This window comes from Elephantulus edwardii, unplaced genomic scaffold (assembly GCF_000299155.1).
Source record: "Elephantulus edwardii isolate Elephantulus edwardi_28Jun2011 unplaced genomic scaffold, EleEdw1.0 scaffold00129, whole genome shotgun sequence".
Lineage (NCBI taxonomy): Eukaryota > Metazoa > Chordata > Mammalia > Macroscelidea > Macroscelididae > Elephantulus > Elephantulus edwardii.
The window spans coordinates 2,007,106-2,021,240 of NW_006399879.1; the positions used below are offsets into that span (position 1 = coordinate 2,007,106).

General features: G+C 46.4%; 1 protein-coding gene across 2 annotated transcripts in view; it reads left to right on the forward strand.

Annotated features, from left to right (window-relative positions):
* Positions 1 to 14,135, forward strand: part of STK32B (serine/threonine kinase 32B) — a 572,207-nt gene that overhangs the window by 327,280 nt on the left and 230,792 nt on the right. For both annotated transcript variants that reach the window (XM_006893582.1, XM_006893583.1), the window contains exon 4: positions 4,810 to 4,983. In XM_006893582.1, the coding sequence (XP_006893644.1) occupies positions 4,810 to 4,983 (174 nt within the window). The remainder of the gene's footprint in view (positions 1 to 4,809; positions 4,984 to 14,135) is intronic.

Sequence of the window (14,135 nt, forward strand, 5' to 3'; positions counted from 1 at the left end):
AACACACCCATCCTGATTACCCCAGTTACTAAATCAGTCCACCTCATAGAGGGTCTTCCCCTCTTGTGCCGTCCCTCCACCTTCCCAAGCATGATGTCCCTCTCCAAGGACCTCTCCCTCCTTACAACATGTCCAAAGTATGTCAGACAAAGCCCCAGAATCCTTGCCTCCAAGGAGCAACCTGGTTTAACTCTCTCCAGGATGAATCTGTTTGTTTTCTTGGCAGTCCATGGTACATTAAATACTCTTCTCCAGCACCACAGCCCAAAGACATCAATTCTCCTTCTATCCTCCCTAGTGATTGTCCAACTCTCTGATGCATAACAAGTGATTGCAAAGACCATAGCCTGTATCAGACACACCTTAGTCTCCACAGTGACACCATTGCTCTTCAGTACACTGGAGAGGTCCCTAACAGCAGACTTTCCATTGCAATACATTTTTTTATTTCCTGGCTACTGGTGCCAAGAGTGTTGACCATGGGGCCAAGCAGACTAAAGTTGTTAACAATCTCAATCTCTTCACCATCCATCCTGATGCTGCCAGTTGGTCCAGTGGTGAGAATCTTTGTCTTCTTGACATTGAACCTCAATCCATACTGAAGGCTGCAGTCCCTGACCCTCCACAGCAAGTGCATGAGGTCCTCCTCAGTTTGAGCAAGAAGGGTTGTGTCATCTGCATAATGCAGATTGTTAATAGATCTTCCACCAATCCTGATGCCACACTTCTCCTCATAGAGCCCAGCCTCTCGGATAATCTGTTCTGCATACAGGTTGAAAACGTATGGAGATAGGACATATCCCTGGCGTACACCCTTCCCCAATTTTGAACCATGTAGTGTTTCCTTCCTCTGTTCTGACGACTGCCTCTTGGTCCAAGTATGGGTTTTGCATTAGCACAATCAAGTGTTCTGGGATTCCCATTCTTCTCAGAGTCAGCCACAGTTTGTTATGATCCACACAGTCAAATGCCTTTGCATAATCAATGAAACACAGATAGACATTCTTCTGATATTCTCTGCTCTCAGCTAAGAGCCATCTAACATCAGCTACAATATCCCTAGTACCACGACCCCTTCTAAACCCAGCCTGGACTTCTGGCAGCTCTCTGTTGATGTGCTGTTCCAATCGTTTTTGGATAATCTTGAGTAGAATCTTGCTTGTGTGTGAAATCAATATCGTTCTATAGTTTCCACACTCAGTTGGGTCACCCTTCTTTGGAATGGGAACAAATATAGATCTCTTCCAGTCAGTTGGCCAAGTGGTTGTTCTCCAGGTTTCTTGACACAACTTGGTGAGCACATCCAGGGCAGCATCTGTGAGATGAAATATGTCAATTGGTATACCTTCTATTCCTGGGACCTTATTTTTTGCTATTTCCTTCAAAGCAGCTTGAACTTCTTCCTTCATCACCATAGGCTCTTGCTCATATGTGATTTCATTAAATTCTTCTGTGTCTGCCAATTCCTTTTGATACAGTGACTCAGTATATTCTTTCCATTTTCTTTTAATACTTCCTGGATCATTTCATATTCTGCCTAAAGCATTCGTGATTATAGCAACTCGAGGTTTGAATGTATTCTTCAGTTCCTTGAGCTTAAAACATGCTGAGCGAGTTTGGCCCTTTTGATTTTCCGACTCCCGCTCCTTGCACATTTCATTGTAGTATTTTGCTTTGTCATCCCATGCTGCCCTTTGGAATCTTCTGTTCAGCTCTTTAGTATCTTGAATTCTTCCTTGTGCTTTGGTTTCTCTGTGCTCCAGTGCAATATTCAGAGTTTCATCTGACATCCATTTCTCTTCTGTCTTTGTAATGACCGTCTGCACTCTTCCTGGATGATACATTTGACACTGGGAAAATGTGCAGTTTGAGACCTTTTAAAATTATTGAGGAGGGGTGGTGTCAGTTTCAGGACTGAGATGCATCTTATTTAGGCCATGGTCTTTTCAATTACTAGCTGCATCTGAGAACTGGACAATGAATAAGGATGACAGGAAGAGAATTGATGCCTTTAAGCTGTGGTGTTGGAGAAGAGCACTGACTATTCCACGGACAGCCTAGAGAATGAACAAATATGTCTTGGAGAAGGTGCAGCCAGAGTGCTTTTTGGAGGCAAGAATGATGAGGCTTCACCTCACATACTTTGGACATGTTGCTGGGAGATACTATTCCTTGTCGAGGGATATGATGTTGGGAAGGGTGGAGGGTCAGCGAAGGAGAGGAAGACCCTCGTCTAGGTGAATCGAGACCATGGCTCCTGCAATGGACTCTTGTGTCAGGAAGTGTGAGGATGGTGCAGACTAGAACAGAGTTCATATCTTTTCTTCATAGGGTCGTTATGAGTCATGCTCAGCTCGACAGCCCCTAACAACAACTACAGTTCCACAAGCCATGTGACAATGTTTCATGATTATACGATGCTTTTGCATACCTGTTTAAGAGCCTTTTGAGGGTCTATATGTTGGTCAATTCCATTTAATCTTTCTTATTCTTTTTGTTAGGTGCTATCGAGTCTTGTATGACTCAGAGCAACCCTATGACCAACAGGTCTGAACCCTGGCCTGGCCTGTGCCACCGTCATCGTGTCTGGCACAGTTGTTCCCAATGCTGCAGCCACTGTGTCAGGCCATCTCATTGAGAGTCTTCCTCTCTTTTGTTCTTTTTTAAAATTGTCAGTCTTAAGAGACATAAGTACATTTTCTGAACTATTATTTAAGTAGTATGTCAAGTTTCTATTGATAAACATACAAACGTAGTGTTTTTTAAAAACCAAACCCAAGCAAAGAACTGCACTGTCATCTCCTGTGGTTTTGCACATTGGCTGTGCTCAACTGGCAGCGATTCTGTTTCTCCTGATGTCGATTGGGCTGTGGTGGAATGCCCAGAAGTCGGGGGTGGCTCACCCACATAGCTGCCACGGGCATTGGCCATCACTGGGATTATTACCCACAGCATCTTGCTCGTCCTTTCTCTGACCTCTTCACAGGGATGTGTGACAACCACGTTCCATGAGGCAGTGAGCAAGAAAGTCTCTTAGGACCTCATTGCATTGAAGTCTTTAGGCAGTGGGTAGCGGTGTAAGTGTAGTGTACTTGTTCAGAAACAGTGTCTCTGATAAGAGCTGGACAATAAATAAGGATGACAGAAGAATTGATGCCTTTAAATTGTAGTGTTGGGGAAGAGTACTGAATATCCCATGGACTGCCAAAAGAACAAACAGATATGTCTTAGATAAAGTTTAGCCAGAGTGCTTCTTGGAGGCAAAGGTGATGAAGCTTTGTCTCAGGTACTTTGGGCATGTTGCTAGGAGAGGTTAATTTGTAGAGAGGGCCATCATGCATGGTTGGAAAGGTGGAGGGTAGGCAAAGAGAGGAAGGATGGACTAAAACAGTGATGGCTGCAGTGGGCTCAAGTGTGTCAGAAATAGTGAGGACGGCACAGGATAGGACAGGGTTCGAATCTGGTTTTCATAGGGTCACGATGAGTTATAGACAACAGCAGGTAACAACAATAACAGTGGCAAGATGCCTAAGAAAAGCACTTGCCTAAAGCAGTCAAAATGATATTTGTTGTTAGGTTCTGTTGACTCAGCCCCAGACTGTAGCAATCCTATTAAAACCTCTCCTGACTGCTAGTTCGTCCTATGAAGTAAGACATCGTCTTACTTGGATCCACAGTGAACATCCTTGATACCAGCAGTCACGAGATCAGGAGATGTATTAGGAAAGTCTGTAGTCAAGGACCTCTCCAAGTTACTGGGCAGCAATAATATCAGTTTGAAGACTAAGACATGCCCAACTCATGCTGTGATCTTTCCCACCATTTGCTATGCAAGTGAGAGCTGAACATTAAGTAAGGATGACAGAAGAATTGATGCTTTTGAGCTGCGGTGTTGGAGAAGAGTACTGAACATCCATGGATGGCCAAAAGAACAAGCAGATGTGTATTGGAGAAGGTGCAGCCAGAGTGTTTCTTGGGAGGCAAAGATCACAAAACTTCATCTCATATGCGTTATAGACAATAAGACTGGCACAGGATAGAGCAGGATTTAGGGCTGTTGTACACAGGGTGACTATGAGTTGCAGGTGACTCAACAGCATACGTAACATTCCTTGGAGAGGGACTTGGGAAGTAGCAGGTCAGTGAAGGAGGGGAAGACCCTCACTGAGAGTAGACGAGGGTATGTCAGAAATGAAGAGGATGGCACAGGATAGGACAGGGTTCAGCTCTGTTATTCATAGGATCGCTAAGAGTCAAACTTGACTCAACAGCCCCTCAGAACAGTAAGAACATGTCGCTCTCACAATCTCTGCCGTGATTAGCCCGACTGTTGCAGTCATTCTGTCAGTCTATCTTATTGAGGGCCTTCCTGTCTTTGGCTAACCTTCTACTATTCAAGCATCATGTCCCCTTCCAAGAGCTGGCCACCCCTGACCGCATGCGCAGAGTATGTGAGATAGTGGACTCCAGTGACTTCCCACTGTTGTTCCGTCATTTCCAACTCATAGCTCCCCGAAGGGACAGAGCAGAACTGTCCTGCAGAGTTTCAGAGGGGACAGATCTTCCCAGGAGCACACTTTCTCCTGTGAAGCCTCGAATGGGCCACTAGTTAGAAGCTGAGAACTTAACCATTTTAACCCACCAGGGCTCCTTGTCAGAGTCTAGAACCGGTTGAAATGGCATTGGTGAGCTGGAGGTTGATAGTCTTTCAGGGACCCGGGACCTTAGGATCCAGTTGGTCCTCTGTAAACTGGAGAAGTTGGTCCTGCAGATGCTGGAGGCGCCTGACCCCTGTCCCTCTGTGCCTAGGTACTCGTTCCAGGATGAGGAGGACATGTTCATGGTGGTGGACCTGCTACTGGGCGGCGATCTGCGCTACCACCTGCAGCAGAACGTCCACTTCACGGAGGGCGCTGTCAAACTTTACATCTGCGAGCTGGCCCTGGCGCTGGAGTACCTGCAGAGATACCACATCATCCACAGGTAACCGGCTGGCGGGGGAACGCCCAGGCTGCCAGTGTCCAGGGCTGAGGGGTGTCTAGACCTCCTGGCCCGGCGGGAGAAGCATCCTACCACTGACGTTCTCTGCAGGTGGCACTGCATGAGACTAGTACAAAAGGACAACAATGTTTATAACTGCCTTTAAGTTCTCTGGTGATTAGTTTGTACTGTGTGAGACTGTTAACTAGAAGGTTAGCAGTTCGAATCCACTAGCTTTTCTGAGAGAGGAAAATGGACAGTCTGGTGAAAATTACAGCATCAGAAATCTGGTGAAGGGTAGCTATGAATAATGCAGATTTGTTTAAGAAGCCCTGATGGCAGAGTGGGTAAGACTCAACTGCTAACCAACAGATCGTTGGTTTGAATCCACGAGCCCCTCTTTAAATTAAAAAGAAAGATGATGCCATCTGCTTCCATGATGATGACAGCCTTGGAAGCACCATGAGAAGTTCTGCTCTGCCCCCCAGGGTCACCATGGGTGGAATCAGCTCGATGCCAGTGGATTTTGGACAGATGGCTAAAGCACTCTGTTGTCTGCTTCTGAGATGGACCATTCACTGCCTGCCCCCTTGACACTCTACAGTGGAGAGACATGAAGAGTGGTTAGCATTCTCTTCTATCTTAGAGAGACTGCAACCTTCTATCCCTGTGTTAGCCTAGAAGTATCCCAGTTTGCTAATGAGTTCAAAGTGGGTAATACCAGGCTTATTGTTCTGATAGAGACTGGTGGAATGCATGAGAGAATGGCTTTTTATTACCATTTAAGCTTGAACTTGAACTCATTCCTATAGACTCAAGCAAACAGTAAGAGGCAGAGCTTTCAGGTCAGTACCACCAGATAGAGAGGTGTGTGCACCTCAGAGCAGTCAACCGCCGGAGAGCAAAAGGTCAGCATTTGCTCAGTGGTGTGGAGAATTCTCTGTTGTTAATCAAGAAGTCCATGGTGTTACTTCACTCCGTGGGAGGAAGACGAGGGAGACTCCTGTAAATATCAGAAAGAGACCAGTGGAGGGTCTGCAGGAGTCTTGACTGACTCAATGACAGGTGGTCTGGCTGTTGATGTTTTAAAGCCCAGAAGGCAGAAAGGGGTGGGAAAGAAGGACAAATGAAAACAGGAAACACAAAGAGGAAGTTGGGAAAATGCTGTTAGATTTCCGAGACTGTAACCAATGCATATGGATTGTTGAGTGGAAAACAGATTTGCCCATGAACTTTCACTCAAATCATAACAAAAAGTTAAAGAGTGCAAAAGTGGATGGGATCTCTCTCTCTTCCAGTCCCAACTTTGAAAGGAATGCTGTGCTTTTGTAAAGGCATTCTTCCTCCTGTTCAGACTCTTGGCTTCAGCTAGAAGGTCCGAGTTTCTGCTGCTCCCTCATAACCTTCCTCCCCCATTGCCTGTGTCCAGCAGGGTCCTGTCTAAGGCAGGGGAGCAAGGTCAGCCTGTCTGCAGAGGCAGAGACACAGCGTGAGAGTTCGGGCATGAGGGGTCGCTGATGAAGGAAGCTTCCTCGCTGACCGTGGCCCAGATGGACTAGCGCCAGTGACTCTGACTTCCTTCCCACAGCCTTGCTCTGTGACGATCTGGTCTTCTCCTATATGGCTTTGGAAGACTTGGGAAACCTAAGAGCTTGAATGTCTAGGTCGAGATGACAGATTAACCACACACACATACATGCCACGTGACCAGTGCTGCCAAGTTGATTCCAACTCATGGTGGGGCAGAGGTGACCTGCCTTCCAGGGTTTCCAGTGCTGTGGAGCTTTCCAGAAGCATACTGCCTTATCTTTCTATCGCATAGAGGAATTGTTGGATTCAAATCCTTGATCTTTGAATTAGTGGTCCAATACTTAATCCACCATGCACACACCTAGATTTGCCCACATTGAAGACTGACAAAATGTCAGTTGTTGTTGTTGTTGTTGTTGTTGTTGTCGTCGTCTCCTGGCAAGGTGGACCTGACTCTTAGCTGACCCTGCAGCGAGTGTTCACAGGCAGAAGATTGCATGGCAGGAGCAACTGGTGGATTCGAACTATGTACCTTAAAGGGCAGTTGAAGAGGGATACGTTTGTCAGGATGGGGACAATGGAGAGAAGATGCTATAGAATCGTTGGGGGAATCCAGAGAAACTAAGGAAAGAAGATGGCAAATGATTTAAGACATTGAATTGTAAGTAAACCAGTAAACACTAAAAATCCCCAAACTTACTGCTGTGAAGGTGGCTCGGGCTCAGAGCAGCCCTGCAGGACGAACAGAACCGCCCCAAATGGTTTGCAAAATTATGATCTTTACAGAGATTCTGCTGCCTCGTCGTTCACTCACAGAGCAGCCGGCGAGGTGGATGCATCCTTTATTGTTAGCATCCTAGTGCTTTAATGACTGCGTCACCAATGTTCTTTTTTTTTATTATTAATTTAGTTTGTTTATTTTTCATTTCAGTGAACATCTACAGAGATTTTGGAATTCCATTCATTCATTGTTGCACCCTTCTCCCCACACAAACCCCTCCCACCCCCCCCCCCCTTTGCTCCTCTCCCCAGGTGGCCCAGGAATGGGCAGCGCTTGTCATCTGTACAAGTGGGCGAAGGAAGTAGCTAGAATTAGAGAGTGGCTCAAAAGCGGCTTTTTATTTTTTTTAATTCTTTATGTACAATGATTTATTCATTGCAAACAACTTCTTTTCGGGTCCTTTTCTTTGGTTTGCGTGCAAGGTTCATATGCGTTGATTTCATACTGTTCTTCTTTCACGTTGTGTTTCATACAATTATCCCTGTGTATCAAGCTGCTCTGAAAGAAGTGGCAATAAACAAGACCTCAGGAATCGATGGTATATGAATCAACATATTTCAACAAGCAGACACTGCCCTGGACGTGCTCACCAAGTCGTGCCAAGAAGTCTGAAGGACAGCCACTTGGCCAACTGACTAGAAAAGATCTGTATTTGTTCCCATTCCAAAGAAAGCTGACCTGACAGAGTGCAGAAATTATCAAACAGTATCACTGATATCACACACAAGCAAGATTCTGCTGAAGATTATCCAAAAACGACTGAAACAGCACATTAGCAGAGACCTGCCAGAAGTGTAGGCTGGATTTAGAAGGAGTTGTGGTACTAGGGATATTGTAGCTAATGTTAGATGGATCTTAGCTGAAAGCAGAGAATACCAGATGAATGTCTATCTGTGTTTCTTTGACTATGCAAAGGCGTTTGACTGCGTGGATCCAGAGTACTGAAGAGCAACGATGTCAGTCTGCAGACTAAGGTGGGCCTGACTCAGGGCATAGTCTTTGCAGTTACTTGCTATGTGTCAGAAAGCTGGACAATGACTAGGGATGATATAAAGAGAATTGATGCCTTTGAACTGTGGTGCTGGAGAGAGTATTGAATATACCATGGACTGCTAGGAGAACAGACAGGTTGATCTTAGAGTGAGACCAGGCTGCTCCTTGGAGGCAAGGATTCTTAAGCTTCATCTGACATACTTTGGCCATGTGGCAAGACAGTATCAGTCCTTGGAGAGGGACATCATGCTTGGGAGGGTGGAGGGACAGTGCATGAGAGGAAGACCCTGGATGAGATGGATCGATTCAATGACTGGGGTAATGGAGGAGGTATATTAGAGACAATAAGATTGACACAGAATAGAGCAGGATTTAGGGCTGTTGTTCCCAGGGACACTATGAGTCTCAGGTGACTCAACAGCACATAACAACAACAATTATGCTTTATAAAATTAGTCACCACTGAGGGGAGCTCTGGTGGCCTAGTGGCAAGAAGCTGTACTGCAATCCCAAAGGTACATGGTTTGAATCCACCAGATGCTCTGCCGGAGAAGGAGGGACAATTTCCTCCTGTACCAGTCAGATCTGATTTGATGGTACACGCACAAAAAATAATAATAAAATAAAATTTTTTAAAAATTAATCACCACTGGACCTTTCCCATCCTTACCCTGTCTTTTCATCCAGATCCTTTCCACTTGCTCGCCCTCCCCACTCCACCCACCACGTTGAACATCCCTCACCCCTGCACTCCCACCCTTTCCTTGCCTTGAATCTCCAAACATTTTTATGTTATCCTTCTGTATTTACAGTGATGGCTTTATGCAGTATTTGTCCTTATGAGACTGAGTTAGTTCCCTTAGCATAATGCTCTGCAGCCTCTCCCAAGTTATGCAGTATTTTTTTAAATTGCTGCTTCTGAGTGCTGCATCGTTCCATTGTATGAAATTGTACCACCGTTTCCCAGTCCATTCCGTTGCGGTTGGATATTTGGGCTGTTTCTATGACCTTGTGATGCTTAACATTGATCCTCTGAATGTTGGTGTACAGATCTCCGTTTGTATCTCAGTTTTAAGGAAGGAGAACCCAGATTCCTTGACTTCTGTAGAACTAGAAGACTCACCTTCCTCTCCCAAGGAAACAACTATTGTCTAAAGATGATAAATAAAACCATCTGGACTGGATGATATTAGTATAATTGTGTAATTGTTACTGTTAGATGTCTTCCAGTCGGGCAAGACTTACCATGACCCTTTGAACAGCACATCTGGACCCTGTCCTGTTCTGTGCCTGACGCATTATAGCCCATTGCGGCAGTCACCGTGTCGACCCCCTGGTTGAGGATCTTTCTCTTCTTTCCCAACCTTTCCAAGAATCATGTCCCTCTCCAAGGAATAACCCCTCCTAGCAACATGCCCAAAATATGTGAGACAAAACCTCGTCATCTTTGCCTCCAAAGAGCACTCCAGCTGCACCCTCTCCAAGATATATTCGTTCTCTTGGCCGTCCATGGGACGCTCTTCTCCCACACCACAGCTCAAAGGCACCAATCTGTCTTCCTTCATCCTTATTCCTTGTCCAGCTCTCAGATGCATAGCAAGTGATCAGAAAGACCATGGCCTGGATCAGACACACCTTAGTCCTAAGTACACCTGGTACACCTGCTGTACTGAAAGCAGCAAGGTTAACCACTTGCATACCCAGTGCGGGAATGCATCTCGCATCTCACCTGGAACAAACATGTCTTGGAAGAAGACGTGTGACCAGACTTCTTGGAAGTGAAGAGACCGAGACCTCAAACCCTTGGGGCATGTTGTGAGGAGGTATGTCCTTGAAAGACGACACCATACGTGGAAAGGTCAGTAAAAGAGAGGCAGAGACCCCGTGATCCGGGTTGACCCAGTGACCCCAGCAATGGGCTCACGTGCTGCCCAGATGGTGAGGATGGCACAGGGCCGGGCAGGTGTTTCTCTGTTACACACAGAATCATGGTGAGTCATGGTTGTTTCTGTGGCACCTAACAATGACGACAAAAGCTGATCTCATTTGCTAGAGGAGCCCCTGTGTTCTGTGGCTTTACTTGATGGTCCTGAACAGTCAGCAGTTCAAGTCCACGAGCCTCTCCAAGGGAGAAAGATGAGCCGTCTCCTCCAGGAAAGAGGAATGGCTTGGGAAGCCCAGCGGAGGGCTGCTGTCACAATCGACTCAAGGCAGTGGGTGGTTTGGTGGACTCACAGCTGTGTCCGGGCGATGGTGACCGCTGATCCTTAACCCTCCAGTCAGGACACCAGAATGACGTCAGTGGGTGTGGGGCTGAGCCGTGAGGAGTGCGATGATGACGTCAGCGGTTTCCCATTGCATCTGTGGGGGTGACTCCCCGTCCACTCCCACTCTGTCCCCACAAGGCTCAAGCTAGGTTGGCACCAGACAAGCATTATCAGACATCCAGAGAGTTCTTCTGGCATGATCCAAACAATCACGTGGAAAAGAGCAGAAATTGAAAGCTTGGGTTAACAGAGACTCTCTGCAGAGAATATCAGAATTGTTGTGATCTGTGCCCTAAGAGGGATATGAGAAGATTTCTGCAAGCATCAACACGGGGGGAGAAAAAATAAAATATAAAGAATATAAATATAAATATTTATTTTAAAAATTCAGAGAAAAAACACCAGAGCTCTCATTAAGTGAAGACAGAAAGCAGAAGCAATGACCTCAAATGTTTTAGAAGATAAAGCTGAGCTGAGGACACCTCCCGTAGCATCCAGCAAAGATGGGAGACGAGTGGAAAATAAGATGACTGGTCCAGAAAGACTAGAGGGGGGCAGGAGAGAGAGAGAGAAAAATCATCAGTGAAATAAGGAAAGAAAATCTCCTGGACCAGCTTGGAGACTGACAGATCTCGTGAAGTGCACACCGTAAAGGCTGCTCTGAGAAGCTTCTGAGGAAGGCACACAGGTCGTGTGTGCGGGGAACTCTGAGGGGTTTCTGGTTTTCAGGTGACGCCCAGCTGGCTCCAGTCTCATACAGACCCCATCCCACCCTGCAGCAGCCCCGCTATCTCTGCTGTGTCCATTGTTGCAGCCTCTGTGTGAGTCACTCTCACAGAGGAGCCTCCTCTCCTCCTCTGATGTCCACTTTGCTGATCATGATGTCCTTCTCCAGGGGCTGACCCCACCCTCAGCATGCCCAATGCATATACAGTCCACCCTCCTTGCATCTAAGCAGCACTCTGGCCAAACTTCTTCCAAGAGAAATTTGGGTGCTCCCTTGGCAGTCCATAGTATTCAGTCATCTTCACCGACACCGCGATCGAAGGCATCAGTTATTCATTTCCTTAAGTGACAAGACAGTGGTGGTGGCGTTATGTGCCGTCGAATCTGAACCACCTTATAACTGACCCTCCAGCAGGTTTTCAAAAGCTTTAAAGTGATACAGAAACAGAACACCGTCTTCCTCCCTTAGAACATATGGTGAATTGGAACACCTGGTGGATTTGAACTGCCTGCCTTTGGGTTGGCAGCACAATTCTTTACTCCCTGGGCCACTAGAGCTCTGTAGTAGACAGTGGTGGTGGCATTCTTTTCAATTAAATGAGAGCCTGTATATTTTCATGGGTCCCCGGTTCCAATGATGTATACGCTTTTTCTTTTTTATGTATTTTTTTCATTAATTTTAATGAGAGTTTATAGAGACTTAGGGTTTTCCAGTCATTCATTGTTGTACTTTTCTCCTTGCCCAATCCCTCCCCCCATTCACTCCTCTCCTTGAAAAGGAAAAGAAAAACTCATTGTTATGCAATCCCTTCCCCCAAGTCCCCTCCACTGTGCAGCCTTCTCTCTGGACTCCTGTAATGACAACAGCACCTAATCATATATCCCTTTTAAACAATTCTCTCCTTCGTCTGTTTCAATGTGGTATACATCATTCCTCCCCTCCTTCTCTGTCTTCACTCAACCCCAATGTCAGTCCCATTTTACAACAGTGGCACTATGCAATATTTGTCCTTTTGTGACTGAGATATTTCACTCAGCATAATGTCCTCCAGGGTCATTCATTTTGCATAATACTTCATGAGTTTCTTGTTTTTCAATGTAGTGTAGTGACTATACCAGAGCTGCTCTATCCATTCATTTGTTGGTGGGCACTTGGGTTGTTTCCAGTTCTTTGCTATTGTGAACAAACCTGCAGTAAACATGGGTGTGCATATATCTGCTTGGGTGGCAGTTATGGTCTCTTTAACACCTTTTCTAAGGTAGTGATTAGAAGATGGTGTGGACTCCACTAGAATGAAGAAATAAACCTAAAGGAAAAAAAGATGAGTTTTGGAAAGCTGGAGCACCTGAATGGGAGATGGGCCTGGAGATGTGCAGGTCTGTGGGTAGGGGAGGTCCCAGGATGACATGTGGTATCTTGGATGTGGGCCACCACCAGCTCTGTTCAAGGTGGACCGGAAGACTTGGAGAGAGACTTCTCCGGGAAAAACCACCTGAGAATGTGTGAAGCATTTAGCCATCTTGAAAGAAAATGCATTGATGTCTTCACTGTCTGCAAACTACCACCTTCCGAGTACGTTGTCAGTGAGGTGGAACCGACTGGGAGCTGACCCTCCGTTAGGTGTGTGAGGCTGTAAATCGCACGGGAAGAGATTGCCCATCTCTCTTCCCTTGGAGGTGCTGGTGGATTAAATCACTAGACAAGTTCAGCCTTTGTGTTAGCAGCTCACCGTGGGCTCCTCCAAGCCCCCTAAAACACCATCAGTGGGTGTCTGTAAAGAACAGAGAGTTACTGTCTCACAGGTTAGGCCGGAAGTCGTAGCTCTTCCCGCCCACCTCAGCATCAGGCAGCAGTCATCACGGCTAGGATGGTGATGCTTAGTCCCGCTGATTTGGGGCATGTTATTGGGTGGGATCAGTGCGTGGGGAAAGACACCAAGCTTGGTAAAGTGAGGGTGAGCGAAAATGAAGAGACGGTGGAGAGATGGAGGACTGATGAATGGATTGGCGCAGTGGCTGTACCACGCGGAGACTGTCAGGATGATACAGGGTCACAGGACCACGCAAGGCTTCATTCTGCAGTCCACACGGGCGCTGTGACCCACACCTGCTTGGATGGCACCTAAAAATACCCAGCAACCCCGCGGGATGCTCCTGTGCCAAGACCTCACCCCTCCTGAGCTAGGAGAGATGTCCTGAGCCCTGCACAACCACCAACCTCTTGCCTATAGATTTCTCATTTCTGTCCATTTTACGTGACTCCCTCATGTGGCCTAGTGGTAAGAACATGTGCTGCTGTTCCAAAGACACACGGTTCAAATCCAGCAGCTGCTCCGCTTGAGAAGAATGTGTAATTTCCTCTCAAACAAATTACAGCCTCTGAAAACTTGCCAGAGGGTCAGCTGTGAGTCGGTTTTGACTCAACAGCACACAACAACAGAATCATAAAAATAGGGGGACTTTCTGTCTGAGTTCTTTGACTTAGCGTGGTGTGATCAAGGTTTGTCCATGTCGTTGCAGCGTGAGTACTTCGTTCTTTATAACTGGATGCCATTCTGTTGTGCGGCTAGAACTGACTTCGAGTACCAGTGTGTCAGGTGATGGGCATGTGGGTTGCTGCCACCTTTTGGCTGTTGTTAGTACTGCTGTTCCACAAAGCCTTATGCAGGTGTCTTTGTTGATTATGTTTTCCTGACTCTTGGGTTTATGTTCTTGCTGTTGTCTGTGCCGTTGAGTGAGAACCAACCCATAATTGACCCTCTAGTGAGTTTTCAGAGGCAATAAATCACACAGAAGATTTCCCATCCTTCTCCCATGGAGCAGCTGGTGGATTTGAACCATGTGCCTTTGGGATTGCA